We start from the raw sequence: 24716 nt of genomic DNA, 5'->3' as shown, positions 1-24716 counted from the left end.
GAAAATGTGGGGAAAAAACCCAACCAAACAACAAACAATTGCAGAAAGAGTCATCTGTGTTCCTTCCAATTCAGAAACACCAAATCCTCTATTCGTCATTTATGCCTTGAGGAAAAAAAAGATTGTTCAAAGGTAAGGAAATGAACGCTAAATTTTCGAAAATAAAGACATCTGCTCCAACCTCAGAGTCCTGACACATCACCTGGTCTTTTGACTCTGCAGTTCCTCATCTACTAGGACAATGATATTCCCCTGCTTAGCAGACATGTATTAGGACTGCAAGGTGGGAAGACAGTACCATTTTGAGAGTGCCCAAGTATGATAGGGGAGTACAGCAATGATAATGTAAAGCATAGGATGAGACAACTCCAAGTTAAGCTGCTTTAAGTGCAACATTCAGAAATGCTTGCGGCCAAGTCCCAGTGGCTTCACACCACAGACCTGCAAAGTTCTTTTAGGACTTAACACACACACATGTGTAGGCAGCAGCATGCCAGCAAACACAAAACAGGACTCCATGTCAAGCTTTCTCACCAACAGAACCAGTGGTGCACATAAAGGTAATACACAGGGATCCCAGCGTCATTCGCTCTCAGGGAGCACCAAAGATGTAGTACTATGTGCTACACCATGCATGCCAGCAGCCTGAGTTGACACAGCAATTTCCAGGAGTCAGTAAAGCATGGCAGCATACTCTTATTTGTGCCACCTCCAAAAGCCTTAACTTAAAATCACTGTCACCTTTCATTCACAGTGCTGCACTGTACTGTTCCAGTCTACTCACAATGTCAAACTCCTCCTTCAGTGACACCTAGCTCTTAAACTATCCTTACTCCCAAACATATGGAAATTCATGTACTTTCTGCCTTTTCAAGCCCCCTTCTGATAGCTTACATTTCATTTCTTTCTCCCCGTCTACTATATCATGCTATCATGCAATTTGGATTGGTTTACTGAATGCTGACATGGGAGACATTGCTGTAGGCAAGTGCCTACATAAAGGAATTCATAACGCAAGTAATGCAAGTTGAGCCTAAACACAAACCCAAATTGTATTACAGTATAGCATTTTAGTTATATACACAGGTTCCTCAGAAATGTTAGTCAAAACAATTTTTTTGGAAAAATAAAATTGCCTTCTCTAAAACAGATTTTGATTGTATGTGTGAAACAACCCAACAAAATACTATTTTGAAAAAAACAGAACAAAAATGTTTATGAAAGTCAGCTGTGTTTTTTTATTTCAAAAAAATTTGTTTTAAAACTAATTTAAAAAAAGGTATTATAAATCCAAAGACATTTCAAAGGTCTTGGAAAAAAGTCTTCATTTGGAAAATTCAGAACTGTTCAGAACTGTTTCAGTTCAGGGCAATGCATTCTCTTAATGCTCAATATTTTTCATGGGATACATAACCCAATCCTATTTCCCCTCTAATCAGAAGATATTAATGTGTTGCAGGACTTCAGTTTTAATTTATGCACCGTGTGGAATACGATCCCCTCTGTTTGCTAACATAGACAGTTAGTAAATAAAAATAGAAGCAGTGAGGATTTTACTCTGGCCCACAGACAAGGGTAAAGTTTACGGAAGCACGAAGGTCACAGGACAAAGAAAGAAAACCAAACTAGAGTGAGAACTGCTGCATACTGAGAGCTAATTTGCACAAACAGGCTAGACAGAAACAGATGGGATGTGGGAAAGCGGGAGTGTGTTGACTAATGACACCTGACTGCCAGATGACCCTGTAGGTTTGAGGGCTGGCATGGCACCTGAAACCGTGCCAGCAGCCGCTTGCAACTGCCCTCTCCCCTCTCACATTTCATTAAGCAGATTCACCTTGGTCTTCTGCATCACACAGGAGCACACACAGAGATTACACAGCATCCCCAGGAAGTGTATTCTTTCAGCTATACTGCCATTCTGTCCCCAGTTTATCAAGGAGCTGTTTAACTGACTGCTGTTCGCTGCTGCGGGTGTATTCATTGCTGCGTCTCAGGGGAGTTCAGTTTCAGCTGATTTTCTGTGTCATGTATCCTGTTCCAGTGTTTCTGCAAAACTTTACTTTGGGATGGAAGGAACATATCAGCAAAGTACCAAGATGTAAGGTGCTATCTTCAGGTCTCATTTATGGCTTGATATATACCTCAGCAAGGTTTCATAAAAGGATATCAAATGACTGACGTTTTTGTACTTCTTTCACGGGCCCTGATACAGCAAGTCATGCTAGGACAGGGAGACAACAGGCTTCAGTCCACTGCTACTCCTGGCTCCCACTTGGACAGAGAAGCAGTTATACACAGAGAGAGGACAGTTTTGGGTTTTTTTTAAGATACATCTGGATTTGGGACATGGTCAGTAGCTCCTCTGCTAATAGAAATCTGCTCGGTTTGATCTCATACTTATAGACCACAGCCCTCATCTGGAACAGCTTCTGCTGAGCATCTCCCTTCCCTTTCAACAGGCCAGTTCTTTTTTCTTGTACAAAAGGCTACTGGATTTATGCCTGAGCATTGGATTGCACAGGAGAACTTGGAGGTCTAGCTAACCGTGAAAGCTAAGCTCTATTCAAATATGGCCACATCCTTTAGCGTCCCAGAACCTTTTGCAAATGGCCTTGCAGAGTTTCCTGAAGACTCTTACGTGGTTTTAGGAGCAGGTTTTTATGGCGCACACGCATACTGTGGTACTCTGCAAAAATGTGGGGGGTCCTAACTTTAAACATCAATGCCTTGGCCATCCACTTTTTGTAGTTATCCAAGCAGGGTCACTTACGTTATAAAATACCATGTTGAAAGAAAGGCACTCACTAGGGAAAAAAACATTTTAATTTATGGGTATATACAGAGAGAAATCCAGCTTTTGTTTCTGAACTCCAGCAACTTAAAAATAGCCAAATACATATATTTCTTGAATAATAATAAAAAAAAAATGCTTTGGGCTGAGACATTTTATGCCAAGTCACAGTCCAGAGTGGAATTTTATGGTCGAGTTATAAACCTGAAAAATATGGGCTTATAATGGAAATCCTGACAGACCCTAGTAGGTGCTCCTATAATATCTTGAATTTGATTTAGGAGTGGTTTTCAATAATGCTTTCCCAAGCCAGTCTGTTGGGGACTGCTAGGAAAAATCTAATGGTGGGTTGGTTTCCCCCCCCCCCCCCCAGTGCAGCTCAGTGTACTTGATGAGAATGCTGGTATGTTCAGGCAAAGCCAGCCTTCGGGGCTTTTGTAGCCTGCGGCTGTCAGGTCCCCAATATCAGAGACCCTATAAATGTCAGTGCTAAGTGCACCTTTCATTTAACAAAACAATAAATTGTCTATCTCTGTGCAATAAATTGCTCATTTCTGTGCCTTTGCAAAGGCCGATGTGATTTGTAAATGGCTGAAAAATCTGCCTCTCAGCTTTTTTTCTGACAGCCATGAACCATGGAACTGTTTCTGGGAACACTGGATTTTTACGGGGAAGGGAAGCGGAAGCCTAGATAATCCAGAAGGAGTCAGATTAAGACTGGAGAAAGAATGATTACTACCCACTATAAACCTCTCCCGGTCACTCACAAGCTGAAAGCAAGTTAACATCCCTGCTCACAAGACCTTACGCAGTACAGAAGGGTACAGCTCACTAACAAAATATGTACCATACCGTGCAGAAAAGAAATCCAACCACACTTATGTTAGTAGTTCCAACCTTCGCTTAGTCCTCCAGTACCCGCTTTGTCCCAGATTCCCTGTGTGTCCTTGTCATCACCCGCACCCTTCACATTTATCCCCCTGTAAATTAAGCTGTCAGAAAGCTACACGGTTAGCCTACGCTTGTCTTGTAGACAGCGTAGTCAGTGGAGAGAGATAGTCACCTTCAAAGGTTGAGTCATTCCACCCAGCTCTAGAGCTAATGACCAAATACACACACACACACACACACTCTAAAGAGCATAAACAACTCAAATACTATCATACTAAGGTTACTACAGCATGCAGAAGAGCCTTAGAGAATCAGAGGTCAGAACACAAAGCTGGAAGAAAGATATCTCTATAATTTTTATATAAACCCAATCTTACATTTTTGTTCCTGTGGTTCTGATGCAATCTTCCAGATTCAAATATCCTTCCCCCACAAACTAGAACAGCACATGGGGTTCATGCAGTCATTAGTTAGCCGGTATTAAAACCCTCAAAACCAAATGTGTTATTATGAGAGAAATGAGGAAACTGAGGTCCTCTCCAAACCCTGTAATGAGACGCAACAACATAAAAACTCTGGTGAGTGGCAGGCATGATGCTCCTGTGCTCTTTCAGAGCACTGAACGGGTACCAGCTAGAGGGAGCCAAGCAGCCAGAGAATGAGAATGAAGAAGAAATGATGACACTGAAGAAAGAGCAACAGGAAACAGGTTGACACAAAACACTGTAAAAGTAGGAGAAAGACAGAAGTAAAGAAAGCAAAGGACAAAATTACAGAGAAAGAAAGAGTGTGAATTTGGTGAGTGGACCGTCTGAGATGAAAGGAGAAAGAAAGAAATGAAAGAAAGGAAAAAAACTTGTTCAGCATTTAAGTTGACAAATTTTATCGTGTGTTCCTTCATTTTAATGCTTTTCCCAGGAAACTTCTCCTGTGGACAACTGGGTTTGGTAGAAAAGATAAAGAAGTTACTAAACCAGTTCAATACTCCAGATGAAATGACTGGTGAAGAAAGGGGGAGAAACTGCATGAAAGTCTCCATAAATAGGTACACAACTATGCAGGAAAACATGGAATACTGTGCCCACCAAGGAAACACACAAAGCAGAGAAATGCTGTAATTATTTTTAATGGGATCCAATTCCCTGATTTATTTGGAGAATTATTTCCAGCCACAGCAACTAACAGTCAAGGGAAGAGTCACCAGGCCCTGATCCTATGTCTCAGCATACTAGCAATGGCTGCACTCAAGCTGCCCACATTAATCTGAGCATGGCAGATCAGACACGATGACCAAAGTCCTAACATTTATTTCCTGCCCTGCCTTGGATGGAGGAAAAAAAAAAAAAATCTTAATATCTGAGAGGATCAAAAGAAACTTCTTCAGCGTCTCACAAAAGCCCAAGACAGTCCAGTTAACCACAGCAAGAAAGAAATCTGTCCCCTTCCACCACTTAAAAGTTAAAAGCTAGGATGCAGAATTCTGCAAGATCCACCTGAATTTTGTTGCAAGAGCTTCTCAAGTCCGTATGAACCTTTGTCACCCAGGGAGCTGCCCAGCAGGGTACCAAAAAAGTCCCTGGGTATGGGCAAGGTGGGGTAATTCCCCTCTGAGACTTGATGGCATATGCTCTTTCAGTGAGAGCTCTCCAGCGACACCAGAAAAAGGGTCCTTCATTTCCATCTGCCATCTGTGGATATCCAAGCTTTCCAGCAGAGTGAGAAAAAGTGTCATGATGAATAGGAACAAGAAAACTGCGCAGAGGGATTCAGGAGAGTAAAATGATACTTTCCTCACCTATTTTGATTTTGCTCCTCCACACAATTAAAGCCTTGTTTCAATATGGCTTTAATTTCATAGCCCTTGGTTTAGATCCTACTCTTCTATACACTGCACTTCCTAATAGAGCAGCCCCATTAGTAAACTACATTTATGCTAATGTACTTGCTTGCAGTGATAATTATCACAGCCCTTAGCCCTGGTCCTTGCCAGTGTGAGCACGTCAGGAGGGGTTGGTATAGCATTATAATTATACAATTAGCCTTGTCATGGCAAGGAGCTCTGGGAATAGAGACATCTTGAAGCTTAAAATGTGGACAGCTGATAGATGACTGTCATTAAGCTCTTTTGTTCACTCCATGATGGAATAGTCACTGAGCTGTAGGGTAGGCTTCTTTAATGAAAAAGAAAGACCTTGAACCACAGCCACTATCCTCCACCTCTTCCCAACCTGTCCCGTCACCCCTGATTCCTCCCACTTTACACAGCTTCTGTCTCATCCCACCTGCAGCAGAATTAACAAAAGCTGTCTCTAACAAGTCATTCCTAATTCATCAAGTCTTGATGGAGGAGAAAGGCTCCTCACCTCACAGTGCAGCCAAGGGGACCTCACTTCCCTCCGGCCCTCCCTGCTCAGAGCCTCCCTCACTCCATACATGAGGAGCACAGGCCGAAACCCATTTAATTTAGGATGGGACATGAGCGCTGTACCAGCATCTGGGTCAGCTTCTCAGTTGCATAAATCAACATAGATCCTTTGAATTTCACATAGCCTGTGAATTTACATCCAGTTCAGAAGCACTGCCCTGGGCGGCAATAAAATACGCCTTTCTAAAAAGCCTGGCATGGAGAGAGGCTTCAGGAGCAGGCAGCGGACAAGCCCTCCTTTTTGCCAAGAGAACTGCAGAAGGGCACTGAGCCCTGTAATGTGAACCAGCTAAAAGGGAGAGATAACAGGGTGGCAGAAAGAAGCAGTAAGAAGGCTTTGCAAGCGCCTTTGGCTCGATGGCTCCTGGAGATTCCCAGCTGCAGATCTGCACTGCTGGCAGGGAATCCTTAGAGAAGCAATGACTGCAAGTGTGCTGGAATAATACTCAACAGACTTGAAGATGTGCATCTGCTTCATTAAAATTCGATCCCCAAGTTCCTCTCTCTTTTTCTTTCCTAGACTGTTTTCAAACGTTGTTTTCCTGCATACCTGGATAACTGATGTTGTGCAGGGCTTTAGTTAAGGTAATTTGAGAATTCTTTTATATTGAAAAGGTATAAAAAGTAATCCCCTGAAGTACTTGATTTTCCTTCCATGACATTCCACTGTATCAACCTACTTCTGCTTTACCTCGTTAGTATTCTGAGGGGTTGCGAATGAATTGTTATAGTTCAGAACGCAAAAAACAGGTCTGGCAGCCCCTGGGGGATACAGGGCAGAACAGTATGGGGCATTGGCTGAGACCCAGGAGAGCTGAGCTCTCCTCCACAGGCTAGCTGATCGTAGGCAAGCTGCTTTGTTTTAGGAAGATTGCTTCCCTTCTCACTCTTCCTCTGCCTTGTCTTCTTTGGGGCAAGAAAAGTTCCTCTGCATTTGAACACTGCTCAGCAAAACTGGTGCGGTTGTAATGCAAATCAACAGCAGCAGAATGAAACCATAATTGTACCAGAAAAAATAGTAAAACAGTAGGTGGGACTGCCTAGGTTGAACTTCAATGTTGAATTTAGCAAGTGTTGTATGCAACGTTACAGAAACAAAAATGCATTTCTATATGCCCTTGAGAGAGACAGAGAGCGAGCCTAGCACAGCACAAAGGCCCACGATAATAATTCCAACAGGACTCAGGCTAATTTTTCCACTAGAGTAAGAGTGAGAGGATACGGCCTCAAATACAGGTGCCTTATAGTTAAGCTCACCTAGTGGCAGAGTGTAACCAACTCTTTCAGACTAGAAACATCAAGATGTTTCTTCTCTTCCTGAATGCATTTCCATAAGAATGCCCGCACCCCCACACCTCCAAGTTGCCACGGAGTGTGTTTGGGCAGCCCTTGCTGAGAGAGATTATATCAAATGCATTGAAATATCAATGCACACAGTACCTTTTTTTTTTTGTTAAATATTCCTGATTTACATGTATCTGTCATACGCTGGCTGACAAGGACGTAATTCACCTACTCAGAATGTAGGCTTGTGCTAACCTTACAAAATTTGATTCTCAATCCGTTTCTCAAGTAGCCAACACTATGGATGTCCATGAAGCATTATTCCATCCTTCCATAGCCTACGGCCACCAAGGTTGTCACTCTTGCTCCCACTCTAGGAAGTATCTTGATACGTGAGCATAGTTTACTGCTTTACTGGACATCAAACTCCACATAAAATTGCTGTGCTGAACTAAGAGCTAAAAGGTTAAACATTCAGTCCCTAAGCGAGACAGTACACATAGAAGCGAGACAAAAGGAGATGCCTTGTGTATCTGCAAAGCAGAAGGGAAGAACCCCCTTAGACACAGCTGCTAACAACCATGTTTTATGCAGAACGCTTGGGGGCTACTCTATTTTTATAACTTTCATCCATAAAATAAGAAGCTAAAGCTTCTGGAAGGAGAACACAATTACCCTACAATGATATAACAGTCAGAATAAATTCAACACAATCTGTATAAGCAGAAAGAAAAAGCATCCAAGCTTTTTTCGATTGGCAGTAGATAATACCTAATAACTGCCCTATCGTCAACCTTCAGAAATGATCTCCAGAGCCATATGCAGGTTGGCAACCAGGCATAGCGCCTAACTAGTTTTTGCATCTAGCTGTACAGAAGTAGAGACATATGGAAATGAACAGCCTGGCAGAACAAGTGAACTCTGAAGCAATGACTTCGATAAATAAATGCCTGCACATTGGCAGATGGAGAAAAGCGCAGTAGGGAGGAACTGTATTGCAGCAGCAACTTGATTTTAAACGATTCGTAAAAATCAGCCTGAACTTCGGAACTGAGGCATTTCCAATTCCTTCAGTCCTCTTCTTGTTTGGGCATATTCTCACCATAAAAAGAGGGAAGGTGAGGGTAGCAAGATGTGTCTAACAAAAGATACCAGAAGCTGCTTCAAGGGAGCAGAGAATAGGACTGGGAGGTCACTGATCATTTTTGCCTCTTACTACATTGCAAATCACGTTTTTGATAGCTTTCAGAAAGACACAACGAATCATTCCCAAAAGTCTAGAAAAGCAAGATGCGGAGAGATGTTCTCAAGCCGTATGGCAGAGCCTGAGACGTGAGCACAGTGGATACAGGTATGTGGGATACAGAGACCTTTCCTGCAGTGAACGGAAACTTGTGCTTGATGCAATCGCCACCTTCTGCACTCATTCCTCTGGAGACCAGTCTATTTGTAGGCAAATTGAATCTTTCCTATTTGCAGGCTGCAGACTGATTCCTAGTCACTGTTAAATGTGACAGATGAGTGGAAAACAAGTATTACTACTCCCCTGCTGCTAGCAGGGGACTAGCACGTTTATTCCACTTTTTGGGATAAGGGGACTCCTTGTCTGGTGATCTCAAAGATTATTCTTCCTGCCAGTTCTGAAACATTTCCTTGTGTATGTCCTCTAATCCCAATCAACATTACAGTCAGAGATAGCAAGGGAATAGGCATTCCTGTATCCCATCAGAAAGCACAATGCAATGCAGAAAATTCTGTGCACCATTTACATTACTCTTACACATTATGCGGCGTGCACAGCCTCATATGTCCCTACCTCTTTCCTCTCTTCACCGATAGCCTCCTATATAATAAGTAAGATATGTATCTTTATGCATACATGCAACCTGGTGGGGAAGATTTTCAATACACAACTGTCATTCAAGGTCTCCAAAGACAAGAAGAAAATAAAGAGTTAAAGGTACATTTTAATTCTTTGGAGTCTACTTCTGCAATAGGATTGCACCATACTGGCATGGTATGCAAGTAGTTAGTACCTCTGGTGATCTTCTCAACTATAACAAGCCATCCCCTACTACATACCACTCATGCACGCAAAAGCAGCAAAATGCAGAACTCCCTGTCACACGCGTACTGATTCTCTCCATACTCAGTACCAACCACTCCAGTAAAAATAAGAGAAGGGAAAGAGACACATGAAGAAACCGAGGAGAAAATAATCCAGATAAACTGCGATGGCCCAGAGTTAACAGGTCAGCCATATGTACAGAGTACTGCACTTTTTCAAGAAAACAGTCACTTCCTGCTGTCCCCTTTATGGGTAGCCAAGGCGATGAGCTTCATGCTGTGACGTGAGGCCAAGGCAAAATTAACCTCAAGATTATTGTGATGCAGAAGAAGATGAATTTAATTAAACGTCAATAAACTAACTAAACTTCACTAACAGGCCTCAATAATAGGCCACCTTTTGTTATAAAGAAACTCCCTTTCTCTTCCTGACACTTCATCAGTTAATATTACGCATATGATCTCACTTCTTTGCACTGCTTGGTTACCCACCATCTCAGAACTCAAATATCTGTAATACCTCATCTTCTCCTCCCACATCACACGGTGATCAAAAAAACTGGCAGGCAATGATTTTCAAATGAGTGTACCTAAATCCAATCCCCACGTTATGCTGAAACCATTTACAATGGAAATCAGTTTAGAACCCGTTTCACTTTGATAAGAATCACCATGGGAAAACCATGACCTGCCTTCCACAGACCTGTCAGCTCTGTAAGCATCTACTATGGATCAGGCTATTTGCTTCACTAAATCAGCTGCCCACATAAAGTCCATAGCAAAGCGAGTACAGCTATTAGTCCAATGAGTCAATGGCCATATACATGCACAAAGTGAAAATAAAGGTGGATTATCTTTTCACGTATGCCGCCGTGTAAATGTTTTGTAATAAATAATAACAGCCACTATCAATCAAGAGAGTGGAGAACAGATGGGAAGGAGGTTGTGTTGAGAGAAAGGACTCAAACAGGAACATGTATTTTCTCCCTCACCTTCCTCGGTCTGATAACAGCCCTAAATAAACTTTTGCAAATCTCCAGATATAGGCAATCCCCATCAGTGTGTTCTAATGTTCCGTGCAACTCTGGCGGCTTTACCACCACAGCACAGCAGAATCACAGATACTAACACATCTACAAAATGCTGCCACATTAGAATGCGGGTTTGGGATTCCCCCCACCTCTATGGATCAACACCTCTACCCAGCATTATGCTCATTTCATCTACCGTCACCTTCAGGCAGGTTTGACAACAGATCTGATCCTGGAAAGAAAATAGTCCCTATTAATGATGAACCTCAAACTCCTCCTCTCCTTGAACAAAAACTCAGGGCTAGCTGAATTTCTCACTTTTCTTACTTTTGTAAGAAAGTATTTTGTATTTATATTTTCAATAGAAGTGGATGGTTACTTGATGGCTGCTATTCGGTCCAGCAAAACAATTACTGCATCTTCAGGTTTCTCTCCAGTGCTAGAAGTTTATCATTACAACTTGAATTAGGATTTCGTAATAGACGTTGCAGCAAATTCACTTAAGGCTGTAGATTTAATATAAGAGGGCAGTCTGTGGCACACATTTGTACGTAACAAGCATTTTCACCAAAATAATGTAAAACTTTAAATAACTTTTAAATAACTCTAAATAAAAAGTGTGTTCCAGATTCTCATTCGTAGTAACATCATTGTACGCAACTCTGGTTGCACAAAAGAGCCTTTAAAATCGATCAAAACTATGGCCCTGTACACTCCCAGGTCTTGTTACTTTTTGCAACCGATCATCAATAACTTGTTCTTAGTACAACACTGAATACCTAAACATACCTAAAAACATACGTAAAACATTGTGCAAGGATTACATTAGGGCTGCATTTATGACCTATACTCTGTTCCACCTCAGCTGAAGTGCAGTCTGTATCTGAACGATAATGGCTTCACTCTTGCTCCTAAAACCCCACAGGAAGGCAGACAGCATTACACCACGGCAAGCAAAGCAGGATCCAGCCCTTGAGATTTCCCATTCTGCAGAGACGAGCAATATTACCCTCCAGCCTCAGCTGTTGTGATAGGTCTTAAACACAGCAGAACTGCGGTGGTTCCCAAAGGAGTGACATGAAGTGAATATTTATCTTTTTGGCGGTGTGGGGGCAGACAATTGATGGCATATCAGACTTTAACTGGCAATGCAGATTCAGAAAGGTTGAAAACTACAATCAGGTTAAATCAGTATGTATGAATAGTGAACAGTAAAAGAGGCTGAAAAATCATTCTGTGCTCAGCCCCAGATGTCACACAGAGGGCTTCTTCCCCCACTTCCCCCCCCCCCCCCCCCCAAGACCCCCCATTAACACCGAGTTGGAAAGACAGTCAAGAAAACCACTTTGGTTTACATATTAACAACTAATCTATAATACTGTAAGCAGGCAAAATAGTGTGTATTTCAAGAACTACCCAGCCTTCTTGAAAACAAAAACACACCTGAAAAAAATGCACAAACAAAACCCAAAAAACCCAAACAATTTTTTTTTGTATCTTTTTTTTTTGCATGGCATGTTTTTCAGTTAGTTATGCAAATGACAAAAAAAGAACAGCATGAACTACATACCTTAGCTATTTGGACACACCAGTTTAGCAGAAGCTGGGAGCCAATATTATCCTTATGTTCATGAACATAATCCAACAGGCAGCCATGAGGCATCAGCTGAGTGACTAGTTGAATGGTTGGGCTCAAGCAGACACCTAGGAGTCTCACCAGGTGTGGGTGGTCCATGCTGGCCATGATAAGAGCTTCCTGTAACGACAAAAGTGACCCAGTTACTCCAGTGTGCTTAAAGACTCTATGCACAGAAGATTTTCTATTTCCCATAGAGCATCTAAAGGGGATCATTGTCCCCTCAGTACCATGAATTCCTGTGTTGTCTATCCAGTGCTAGGCATACCTAGGCAAAATCCAGTCTGAGGTAATGTATGCTTGATGTAATAAGCCTCAAGCAATGGGTCAGACTATCTGAACAGATCCAGTGAAGGCTCAGATCAGAAATTCTGCACTGCCCTATATTCCCTGTCCCACTACAGTCGCAGAAGCAAAGATGTGTTACACACTTGACTTTGCTTAAAGGTCTCATTAGTCTTGTTTTACTTCCCTTAATTTTGTTTCTTGAATATATTTTCCCAATTTGTGGTCAATCCATTGGGCATCAGCTTTTTTTTTATGCAAGCAAACTATGCCACTTGTGTAGAGTGAGATGGCCGGTTAGGCCTCATTTGGCAAGATATTTGATTAAGCTGTACTAAAATGCTTTACTGGATCAGAGATTTTATGCTTAGTATTTTACAGGCGTAAGCATGTAACATTTATATGTCAATTGAAGCTTTCCTGAAGTTCAACCTATAAAGGGTTAAGAATCAGGAGGTTTAATGTGGGCTTTTCAAATGTGTCTGATACTCATAAGTCCTACTGTGAAAGTCAGCAGATTTGTTAAGCCATTAGGATATGACCATGCTACCGTCTTCTATGACTGTTGTACAGCAATAGCCTATGCTAGCGGTGGTGATGGTACAGTAGCAGCCCAGTTGCAGTAGCACTCCTGCCTGTCTCCTGACGTTGCCACAAGTAGACCACTACACAAAGCAGCAGCTTTCTAAATCTGAGCCTCTTAGCTCAGCTCCTGATCTTTCCAAAGTCCTCTGCCAATAGATCTTGGGTCTGTTACTTCGTTTTTTCCATGCTTCAGCTTCCCACACAACAAACAGGAGATAAAATTCCTTTCTTTCTTCTATCCTTTATATTTTCCAGATCCTAAGTTTTCAAAGGTTTTCAGCTAGCTAGCTAGGTTGTCCAATACCAAGGACCAGAAGGACCTAATCTTGGCTACACTATTCGGCCCTAAAGTTCATACCACTGACAAGTAGCACCGGAGCTCCTTATAAAAAACCTACATATCTGTTCTTAGAGGTAATGCTGCCATCACAACCAACTGGCATTCAAAAAAGGCAGGGAGAAAGCTTTTCTCTCTCATTCACTAAGCCGAGTCCTCCATTTCAAGACCACTTCATCATGGCAATGGAACAATGAAAAGTGAGATGAAACTGCTGTTTTGTAAAGCTATTTTGGTTCTCTTTCTTTCTCAAAAAACCTATACGACATCTTTCTGACAACTTAAAGAATAACAGCTGTAATAGTGCCAAAGAAAGAAAGAAAGAAAGAAAAAAGGATGAGAAAAAGTTGGCATCAGAGGAACACAGCATACCCCCCAACTCATAAAAGTTTTTTTTTTCCTTTCCTATATTAAGGCAAAAAAAAATCCTGGCAAGTAGGCTGAGTTTGTATTAAAGGAAATTGCTCATCATAGTACAAAGAATATTTGAAACCAAATTGCAGAGTATTTGCATAATAGTTCTCTCTCTTTCTTTCTCTCTCTTTTTTTGTTGAAATGAAAAGATGAACAAGACACTAATTGTAGGGGTTTTTTTCCCCCCCTAAGAAAAGAGCAGATGGCCTCCATTGCGGGGAGTATCTCCTTCTTCTTCCTAAATGTACGTGAAGAAATAAAATAAATAAATGAATAAATATGGGCTATTCGATGGGATGACTGGAGGAGGAGCTCTGAGGAAGATTCCGATGTAACAAATTAGAAAAGGGATCTTAATTTAAGTAGTTTTGTTCACATTCAAATTAATATAGTTCTCGCTGACTCAACTCATATGTACAGGGTCTCCTTGAAAAATCTTAGCCTCTCTTCTGCTGTCACTAGAAAATGTCACTGAAGGCCACCAGAATAAACACCTGTTGACAGGTGCATTATCCAGTTTCAGAGAGCAAAATTACTCTGCCTCATTTTTTCTTTTTACCCCATTCATTTTTCTTCTGCAAATGCATAAGGGGATAGTACTTGTTGCCCTCTCCCTCTCTGAGTAAAGGTAAGAGCTTCTCCAGGAACTTGAAGCAGGAGTACTTTTCTTTATAATGAGGACTGATTAGAACATAGACAATATATTCTTTTTGCTCACCAAGGGACCAGATGGAAAGCTTTGAAGCATGTGCTCCATTAGTCTCCAGCTACTTGCCATTTACAAGTCTATCTGAGTCCAAAGGAAAGACACTTCTGTACAATAATAAAAGCAAGCAGTGCCATTTGTCTCATTCTGATGTTACGGGAAAGCACATATTCTTCCAATAGTTTTGGGCAGCGGTTCCAGAAAAAAAAACAACCGTTGTTAATAAAATATTATGGACTGCTCTGTAATGAATTGAGACACACAACAGAGAGCAGGGAAACCTTCATTATAGATCTAAGTCACTAATGGATACTAATTTAGCATGAATCCTGGCTTCACATAGTTATTCTCATTAGTAAAAGTATTGTTATTTTTATTGAACCAGCATCTACAGGAGAACTAAATTCAGGGTTACGTCTATCCAGCACAACACAAACACAAAGTAAAAGAGATTGCAGTTGTTCTGCTAGAGCCTAATTAGACAAAACAGACAAATAACAACAACAGAAACATTATGACTTGGTAGCATTTTAAAAATCTGTTCAGCAAATAAGGAATATGAGTCCCCATTTTAAAATCTGTTTGGACACGAAAGACCCTAGAGCTACAATCTCCATGGCACTCTGCAGCCTGGTTCCCAAGTAAATTTTCTAAAACATTTAATCAGGTAAGGCACCTAAACTCACAGACTTGGCTGTCTGACACTGGCATCTTTCAAAACCAGCCTCTGCAATTTCCCGTATCTTTTGGTAGCCTTATGTCTGCAGATCTTGTCTCTATACTCAATTGGCACAATTACATGAATGATTCTAAAATTGTGCCTATTCTAATTTAATGGAGAGGAAACTAAGGTACGGAAAAGCACAACCTACTATCCACAGTCACACAGGAAGTCTAGAGCAGAAGTGGGAACTGAGCCCCAGACCACTTTATCTTTCTCTCCTGAAAAAAATCCTTTGAAGGTTGAAATAAAAAAGGGGAGAGAAATTATTAAGATACGGTACTTTATCTTTCCCCCAGGAGTCAGAGTCTTTGTAACATCATGTGCTCACACTAGCATCTGAGAAATGACAGGAGTGGTGACAGTTTTGAAAGGCTCCTGTTGGACATCAGGCACGCTCCTTCATCTATCTGCAGGAGCAAGAAGTCTTACCACAAGAGTAACTCCCCAGACAAACCAAATCTCTTCCTGGAGTTTCTTTACGCTGTTGCTGCTCAGGTATTAATTATCACAGCAGTGCGTGGCAGCCACACACAGGACAGCTATAAGCCAGCCAGCTTAGACACAGGTAGCAGTTGTGGAGCTCAGCTTGCCTTTACCTCTAAAATGTATTTTGCAGTCTACGGTGAGCCCTGACCAGCTGAGGCTGGGGTACTACAAGATCCGAAATGAGTTACTTAAAATCAAGGCTGTGTATGTATATTTCATTCACAGCAGTGCTTACAGTGTTAATATATCTGAGGGGAAGGCTGGTAAAGAAAGACCTTGATGCAGAAGGCAGCTAATCCCTGCTAATCCAAGCTAATCAGGTAGCTTGGCAGGGCCATTGTTGTGTCCCCCCAGCCTCGTCACAGAGAGAATAGCAAGTGACTTTAATTGAGCCTCCCATGTTCAACTGAGTATTATATGTCTCAGATATGCTATTTTGTACAAAGAAATCATGTCACGTTGATCATTCCTCTCTTCTGCCCCTTTTGAATGTGGTTGAATTATTGCCACATTAAGCTCAACTCCTGTGATTTATATACACAACCCTATATTAAACAATACTATTAAACAATGACATAAATGTTATTTTAATGCTTTACACTGATCCATCTGTCATGTGCATTTAGTAACACAATAGCATACCCAAGAAGAAGGGTGAGTTCGTAGGTCCCAGTGAGCAGTCACCAGACCTATGACTCTGGTTTCTGCAGCAGCTACGTGAACAGCGGTCTGAGGAGGTGCAATTGCTAACCCACAGCGAGAGGCTAGAAGAAGCCCTCAGAGCACCTGCCGTTAGACTCCCAAAACACGCTCAGACAGGTAGAGCTTATTTAAGTCATGAGAGCTGGCCATCACTGTAACAATACAACGCATAGTTACATTCAGACTAAAAGCACTTGTCAACACAGACGACGAAGAGAACTAGCTACTCACTTCTCACAGGTCACTTAAGTCGCCTTCATTCCTTAGATGGCTTTGAAAATCCCACCTAAAACTGTTTCTGGATCTATCCATACTCTGCAGTCACGTTTGAAATGCCTTTAATTTGACTACTGTTTCTGAAAAGTAACTCAAAATCCAACTAAAGCAGGATTTTCATTCTGGCCTTCCATGATGAGGAAGAAAAAACAATTCTCAGGACTGTGAGAAGAAAGGGTGCTCTGAGTAACACCTACAGCACATCTTGTAAGATGGTATTTAACTTCCCCCTTTCCTACTTTGATGTGTTATTGCTAACAATTACAACTGAACATAAATATTAGCCAGCGTGATGGTCCCTGAAGAGCATCCTTTGATACTGGTTTTGTATCTCTGACCATTTAGTTTGTAAACCAGTGGACTCAGCAAGGTGTATGTGCCACTAGCAGTAAAATAATGCCATACTTATGTCCATGTTGAAAATTTATTCTTCACCCAGAGTGGTCCAGGACACAACTCTCTTCCAGCACATGTCCTCGTTCATTAGTACACCAGTTCAGTACATGGTCAAGCATCCCTGGCCAGACTGTTCCTGAGATGCTAGAGATGGCATACAGGCAACTCATGAGAACCCTGGGGTCCCGGAACTGGGCAGAGCTGACAGTAAGCCATCACCCTGCTGAGTCCAAAACCATACTCTAAAGGAAATCTGAACATCAGAATCGGTCAAGAGACATTCCCTCAGCTGCTTACGGAGGCTCTGAAACACGTTAGCAGGTTGCGTCATTAAGAGTCCTGTACCGCGTGGTGGATCCCAGCACCTTCTAATGCAGTGCTTGATAACCTCATCTTCTTGCTGCTGAAGACTTTACCTAACAAGAGAATTCGCATTTGAAGCAATATTGATTATCTCCTTATATCAAATTTAAATATCTGGCAGAGGGGAAAAGATACTCCTTCTGAAGGCTTGTTCTTTAACACATGAGCTTCCTGAGCACTAATGGCCATACCACGTAGAGCACTGGGAGAAGCTCACTTATAGGTAGCCGATGTCCCTTTCCAGTGCTCCACATACACGTGCTATCCCTCAGAGCCAGTGCAGGACAAACACGCTCCCTGTTCCAGGAAGTATCACAGATCTGCTGCCCCAGTTCAGCAAGCCCAGGGTAAATTTTACTGCTCCAGTTAAGCTACATGAACCAGTTTTTACTGCTCCAGTTAAGCACCTGATAGAGAGTTCAGTAAGCAGGGACAAAGTCTGAAAAATCTCTGGTTTCCTAACCTTCTGCTTCTAACTGTTCTTGCCACAAAATGCCCTCAAACAAAACAAAAAAGCAGTCAGAAAAGAATAATCCACCTGTTTTTCCTAATCATTGTCAAGTAAATAAATGTACTTCAAAGCTGACTTCATACTGTGCTGTGCATTTTTCTGAAAGGACAAGCTGTGCTGTGGTAACAGGAGAGATACTACAGTGAATACACTGCTTTTTATATTAATTTTACAATGCTTCTAATGGCTAGGGCAAACACCTGTCTGGAATGCATGTCTGACCTGCTTCAGGGCAGATCCAATTACAGTCCAACATATTTTCAATGCCTTTTGTTTGTCTGCTAGGTCTTACAAAATTTTTAGGTTATAGCCGACATAGCCTATGCAGTCTGCACAATTACTTAAGCTGAGAGACAGCACAACATATATACTCAACAACACACATGCCCACATTTATCGTATGACAATGATACCCATTATTGTATTTCCCCTGTACTTCCTATGCAAGACGCTGTTGTCAATTGCTTTACAGCATTGCTATACTTTCAACCCTTGGGCTGCAATTTTTCACCACTCTGGCAGATACTCTCTGGAAAGCTTCTGTTGAAATGTCTCAGGCATTTCTGAAAATGAAATGAGAGATGCAGCTATAGGGACCAACAAAGGATATCAGAGTCCCACAGCGGGACGGTAGCAAACAGAGGGAGGACAGTAACAGCATAAACTGCCACAGCTGTTTTTCCAGGAACCGTTTTATAGTCATTAGGAGCAGACACATTTAACAGGGCACTTTCAGGCAAAAGTCTTACTTGGGACTTGGCAACAGCTTCTATAACCAATTTTACTGCTGTGTAATACAGTGAACAACACTTGAATGCTGCAAGGGCAGATTCAACCCTGAGGTTACTACTGCAGGACTGAGCTACATGCTTTAACTTGGCTCATGTGAGTATGGTAGCACATCCCGTGTCCCATGATGAAACAGGTTTCTGTACCCTCCTGAGAGACGGTAACAACACCTAGGTTGTGTACAACAAATTCTCTCAACTTCTCACTTGGAAAAGCAGGACTCAGGAGCAAATGAAGAAAGTTTGGTTTTTTTTTTTAAATCTTTCTATACATCCATATCCATACTCCAAGCATAAAGCAAGTTGAATTCTTACAATAGGTACAGGTTCATCAATGGTTGTTGCACACAAGCGTAACAGTGCACATTCAGGTCCAAATCCTATATGCACACTCACACGACCAATCGCTTTTTCTTTGGGAAAACGCTGAGTTTGGCTGGCACAGCAAGAAATAACTAGAGGTCTAAATCAAGGCCCTGTTATTAAGGAAGTCTAATGGGCTGTTAGCTAGAGTTTTGCACTAACCACCATCTCCTTGAAACTCCCCCCATGCTTGTTTTGCTTTAGGAAGCCATATTAACGAAGCTGTATGTGACCAGAGAAGATAACAGTATGAGTCTTGTTAACATGCGTTTCCTTGGACCCAGGACAAACTCTTATGATTAAAGATACTACAGGCTTTGAATGGGTGGTTTTGGACTTTATCTTTTTTGGATGTAAGAGATTTGAGCTTTTTTGAGTTCAGTTTCCAATGAGGAGCTTGACCAGAGGTCCGTTGGGTAGTAAGTGGAGTCACTGCATACTTAGACTGGACTACCAGTGTGCTGCACCATTAAATGGTGAGCTTAACTTACTCCTTCAGAAAGTTCGGCAGATCCAGCTGTCAGGTGTGCCACTACACCCAAAACTTTCTAGGATAAAAACTAAGAATGAAAAAGAAAAGAAAATAAAATTCCACAGAAGGGACCACATTCTATGGTCTATCACACACAAATGTCATGGAAACGGGCATCAGGCCAAGTACCGCTCACTTGGCTCTGACCAAGCTAGTGCCATTGGGAGAAGCTGGCTCCAGGTCAGCGTCCCACCCTGCATCCAGGCTGCAGCCTGGTGATCAGCAAGGCATGGTACAACACTAGAGTAATGTGCTCTCCACTGTCCAGGAGCAGAACTGGTCTCCGGCTGGGGCACTGCTAAATGGGTGCACAGCCTTTTCTGGAGGTGGTATGTGTCTTTAAATGTGCTGCATTTCTCAGAGCAGGCATACCCTCTGAGACTCCTTTGCTTGTCACGGCACTTGCACATAGCAGAGAGGGTATATAGTCTTACTGACTCAACACTGCAGAGACATAGCCTGCATTACTGACACTGAATTCAAATGCATGTGATTGCCCCACGCAATTCAAATGCATGAGAGAGACGCCCCACTTTCCTCCACTTACTTGAAACTGGTATAATTCAGGGATTTGAAAGCTCTCCCTCTTGAAGGTGATGCTTACAGACTGCTGGGTCAAATATTCCGTGCCCACCATAGAGAAGCAGTCAGCCCTATTCATGCAGGAATAGATATCTTCATGCACTTATAGAAGCAAATCTGGCTCGCTACATATTTTGGAGCAACATATTAAAAAAAAAAAAAAAAAAAAGGCAGTACTGTGATCCCTGTCCTGCAAACACTGAGGGCAGGGGCAACCATGCTGACTCCAACAGGGCTCAAGTGCGTAGAGTTAAGCACATGCTTAAATGTTTGAAAGTGTAGAAGATACATAGATACATTTTGTAGAACCCACACACTATATGCTTCTTACTTCTCTCTGCTGACTTTGTACCATTTAAGTCTCCCAATTCATCAGAGCCCATGTTAGACAGCTGAGGAGGAATCTCAAGTCTAAAGGAACAGACCTCTAGCGCACAACAAGCAAAGTGAAGATTTTCCATCAAACATCCCAATCAGGGGACAACTCCCACCAGCCTTTCTGTGAACCCTGCCTGAAAACATTGATTCTGGTGATGAGAAAGCAAAATCTAGCCCATTTTCAGTTCACTTTCATGCATAAATGACCAAGAGTTCAGGACCTCAGCAACCAGAGATGTTTCCATTGAAACCTGTCAAGAGAAGTAACAGTGGGTTTCAGACTGGCCATCCCCCCTTGCAGATTGGGTCTAAGTGGTTTAACAGTGTGCACACCTCTGTAAAAATATCGTATCATTCTGACAAACGTTTTACTTACAGTTTGTGATACGCATCATTATTTCAGAATAGTCTGTCAAAAGTGATTTGTTTCTTACTATTTTGATGCAACTAGCAAAAATGTTTGAAGTTTTAAATGCACAGTCTAAAAAAGCAATCATTTCAGCATTATTCGAACAGGAGGGTAAACAGACCTTACCACTGACCAGCTGACAAACATTTTCAGCCTTAGCTGCAGATTCCTTTCAGAAGGCGGGAGTTATTGCTTTGATTTTTGATTTAAGATGAGTGATGGCAAGGTCTCAAGAATGAGTGATAAAGAAAAAAAAAATCTATCAAGTTCTCACTCCTTTCGGAAGAGTCTTAGGGCATTGCTTTGAAATTTTCTGGTATCACTGAAAAGCTTGACTTTATAATCACACACTCAAAGCTCCTTCCTCCTTCAGGATCAATTTAAAGGGATAGCATCATATTGAAACCTAATTTCATCAAGTGTACTATCAACATTAAGAGTTGTTTTAATCTAAGATACATTTTGCCCATATCCCAGGTATTTAATCTCTCACAACTGAGAATTCAAATAGACTCATCTCCATGTTTCCCTCATTAGTATTCAGTTGCATAAAAGCACCACACTCAGGACTCAAGTACTGCAAAGCAATGATGATATTTAAACAAACAAAGTTTCACTGGACTGTTTGGTTCACTGTTAGATTTTTTTTTTTTTTGACCAAGCTGGCATCAGTGAACCACAGTCATCAAAAGCTGCCACACATTTCCTGTGTTACAGTGCTTTCTTCCTTCCAACATTACTCTGCCTGCTATTTTCTCCTGAGTTTCTACAGTTTTTCCTCCACCCATTTCTTCTTTGCTTTCTTTGTTCTTTCTTTTACCATCCTGTTGACCTACTCTTCTCCCAAATATAAAATTAAAATTAAAAACCTCTTAAAAAAATGCTTGAAAGAAAATCACTGCCACCCCCAAAATTCATACACCTCTCATCTTCTGTGCACTGCATTGCCTCTCCCAACTGCTGTGAGGCCAGGCTCTTCCCTGCGCTTCACCTGCCATGGCAGAACCTCGATCCTGGCCGAGTCCTTCTGCGTCCAGCAATGTGGTCCTTACCCCTGCTGCTGGGCAGATGCCACCCAGCTTTAGGACACTCCTAGAATAGCAAATTTTGGGAGCATTGGGTGTGAATGGCAGGGCTGTGGTAGCAGGGGTGCTGCAGGGGAGGCCACTGTGGGAAGAGGCTGGGGCTGCCCCAAACCGGACACAGCTGGCTCCAGCCAGTCCACACTGCCACAGGCAGCAACCAGCTGGGAGGAGAGGTGACTGGAGTTGGGTCAGGGAAAGGGGGGAGGAAAGGTGGTTTTTTCCCCACAAATATTTTAATGTGTGGGGGTTTTTTTTGTTTGCTAATACCGAATCAGCTATTAAGTATTTATGTTAATTGGCAATAAATTCAGTTAAATTCCCCAAGCCGAGTCTGTTTTGCCTGTGACAGTAACTGGCGAGCAATTTCCCTGTCCTTATTTTGACCCAGGAGTTTTCTCCTGTGCCTCTCGTTTTCTCCTCAGTCCTACTGGGTGTGGGGGGGCAAGTGGCTGTGAGGGGATTTGGCTGCGAGCCAGGATGGCTCCTCCGTCCCCTTCCATGGCCACCTGTGGGATGACGCCCACCCAGTTCAGTAACCTGGCTCTGAAAAGTGGCCAGAATTTAGGAAGTCAATGCAAAGGACAGCAAAGGTAGCTCACATCCCTGGCCTGTCTATAGATATGTTTCGGGGGTGGGGGTGGTGAGGTGGTGGTGGTCTGTCTTACAAACCTTAACACTGGCAGCTTGTCTTATGCTCTAATCATAATGTTTCATATCCCTCCCAAAACTTTCACAAGATTTGAGCATGCCCACCTGTCAGGGTAATACACACACACACACATATATATAACAATATAATGTAATAATAACGAATCTTTTTTTCATGTTGATAAAATCCTGACATCTGCAATAACCCCCACATCAAATACTATGTCTGATCTTCAATGCGTGGCCATATTCAGGTTCAGACTTCTGTCAGGGAGAGCCAAACAACTCCAAGAACAAACCTGCATGAATGAGTGGCCAACTCTCTGTTACCAATACAAAAGCCTTGGCCAAATCAATCAATACAACTGTATTTATTAGTTTGTATTTGTGGCTGTGTAGACACTCTCATAAAGGCAAGACCTCAATGAAGTATAGAAGCCAAGAACATAAAGTTATGGGCAAACACCACTTAAACTTGCAGTACTGCAGGAGGGAATGCCTATTTTACAAGTAATCTGTAATTTGAGAGTGGTATGAATAGGGCAAAATAATAATTTATGTTATACTTTCATCCTCTTTTGTGAATTACCACAATCCCAAGAACATTTAACTATGCTAGTATGATGGCATGGTATCACAGATCCAGAATTTCCAAAGGACTATTCAACTAAAAGGACTCTGCAAGTCAAAAGCCAAACCTCTTTTCCTAGCATTTCCTACAGCAAACTGCAACAAGGCTGGCTGGGGTAAACGTGCTTTTCAACAGCCAGTCGTACCTTGCAGCTGTCTAGGAAAGAAAGTGAAAAAGACTCTAAGAGACACCACCAGAGAAACTTCAGGCAAAGGAAGCACAATTAGAAAACCTGGAACCCCAAGGCACTACCGCTATGCCAAAGTTAGTGCTAGAGACATATTCACAGCAGCTCTATGGATGTGCCATACAAAGAGCAAGCCTGCTTTCAGATCTGAAGCACAGTCAGTTTGCACCCTGATTATAAAGCAGTAACCCCATCCACGCTGCAGAGAGTTTTGACAGCTAGCACCTGTTTTGTATCTTACTGCAAAGCTCAGTAGTCAAGGGGTTCACATGTAATAAAAAGCAGGACAAGGTATCCATAGCTGTTACACCATCAGCCTTTCTAACCAACACAATTACCTAATTTGGGATGACTTTTATAAAACAGAAGTAGAGTTACATATAATTAACCCATCCTATCTATTCCTTGTTGCATGCATTTACATTTTGCTTTTTAAAGACCTACACAACCATGGTATGACATCTTACTGGGATCAAAGAATATGCTGTGCCTCTGAGAGATGCACCGTGAAGTTCAAAATGACACCAAGTTGCCAGTTCTTTGGTCATCCTCAGCAGATTTCTGTGCCAGTGAAATGCCAAAGCCACAGCAAGCTGTTGCACATCACTGGAAGCCTTACAGGAGCGTTCCCTGAGAGGAGGTTTTGGAAGTAGGTAAAGATGGCATGTTTAGATTGTGCTGTGACTATGTAGAAAAGGAGAAAACAGGTATCAGTCACCAGCTATGGGCAGGGCAATATGAATTTTGAAAGTGACCTGGACTTTTGTCTCATTTATACAGGCAGGGGAGTAAGACAGACATCTCTGTACATTAATGCGTCTTTCAGGACTCGGCTACATAATGATATTACATGATAAGAAAATGCTCTCTCTGTGTGACACTTTTTATGTCCACATGGAGCAGTGAGTGCCACTCACTTTTTCAGCACCAGCTCAACTGCTGACCAGAGGGCTGATCTGCAAGTTTTCGTTGAGCTAGAAACATTTATATGGTGACACAACATGGTTTAAGACACTTTCTGCAGCTCTAGGACACTTTGAGAGCTTGCCAAGCTGTCACATAACATCAACATCAATAACCTTCGGTAGTCTAGAGTTTCACTCAGATCTGTGTTCTCATCTGAATGACAGCACTGTCAAGAACGTAAATTGTGCTCTCACCTGCTAGAAGAGATTAGTCACAGAGGGACCAGAACCATCT

At 42.1% G+C, this 24716-nt stretch overlaps 1 protein-coding gene across 6 annotated transcripts in view; it reads right to left on the bottom strand.

The window, feature by feature from the left end:
• Positions 1-24716, bottom strand: part of ERBB4 (erb-b2 receptor tyrosine kinase 4) — a 528844-nt gene that overhangs the window by 88738 nt on the left and 415390 nt on the right. For all 6 annotated transcript variants that reach the window (XM_050899627.1, XM_050899630.1, XM_050899632.1 and 3 more), the window contains one exon: positions 12063-12248. In XM_050899627.1, coding sequence (XP_050755584.1) covers positions 12063-12248 — 186 coding nt within the window. The remainder of the gene's footprint in view (positions 1-12062; positions 12249-24716) is intronic.

Source organism: Gymnogyps californianus, chromosome 7 (genome assembly GCF_018139145.2).
Source record: "Gymnogyps californianus isolate 813 chromosome 7, ASM1813914v2, whole genome shotgun sequence".
NCBI classification, from domain to species: Eukaryota; Metazoa; Chordata; class Aves; order Accipitriformes; family Cathartidae; genus Gymnogyps; species Gymnogyps californianus.
Note: the sequence above shows the minus strand (reverse complement) of the source record. Positions and strands in the feature narration are given on the sequence as shown.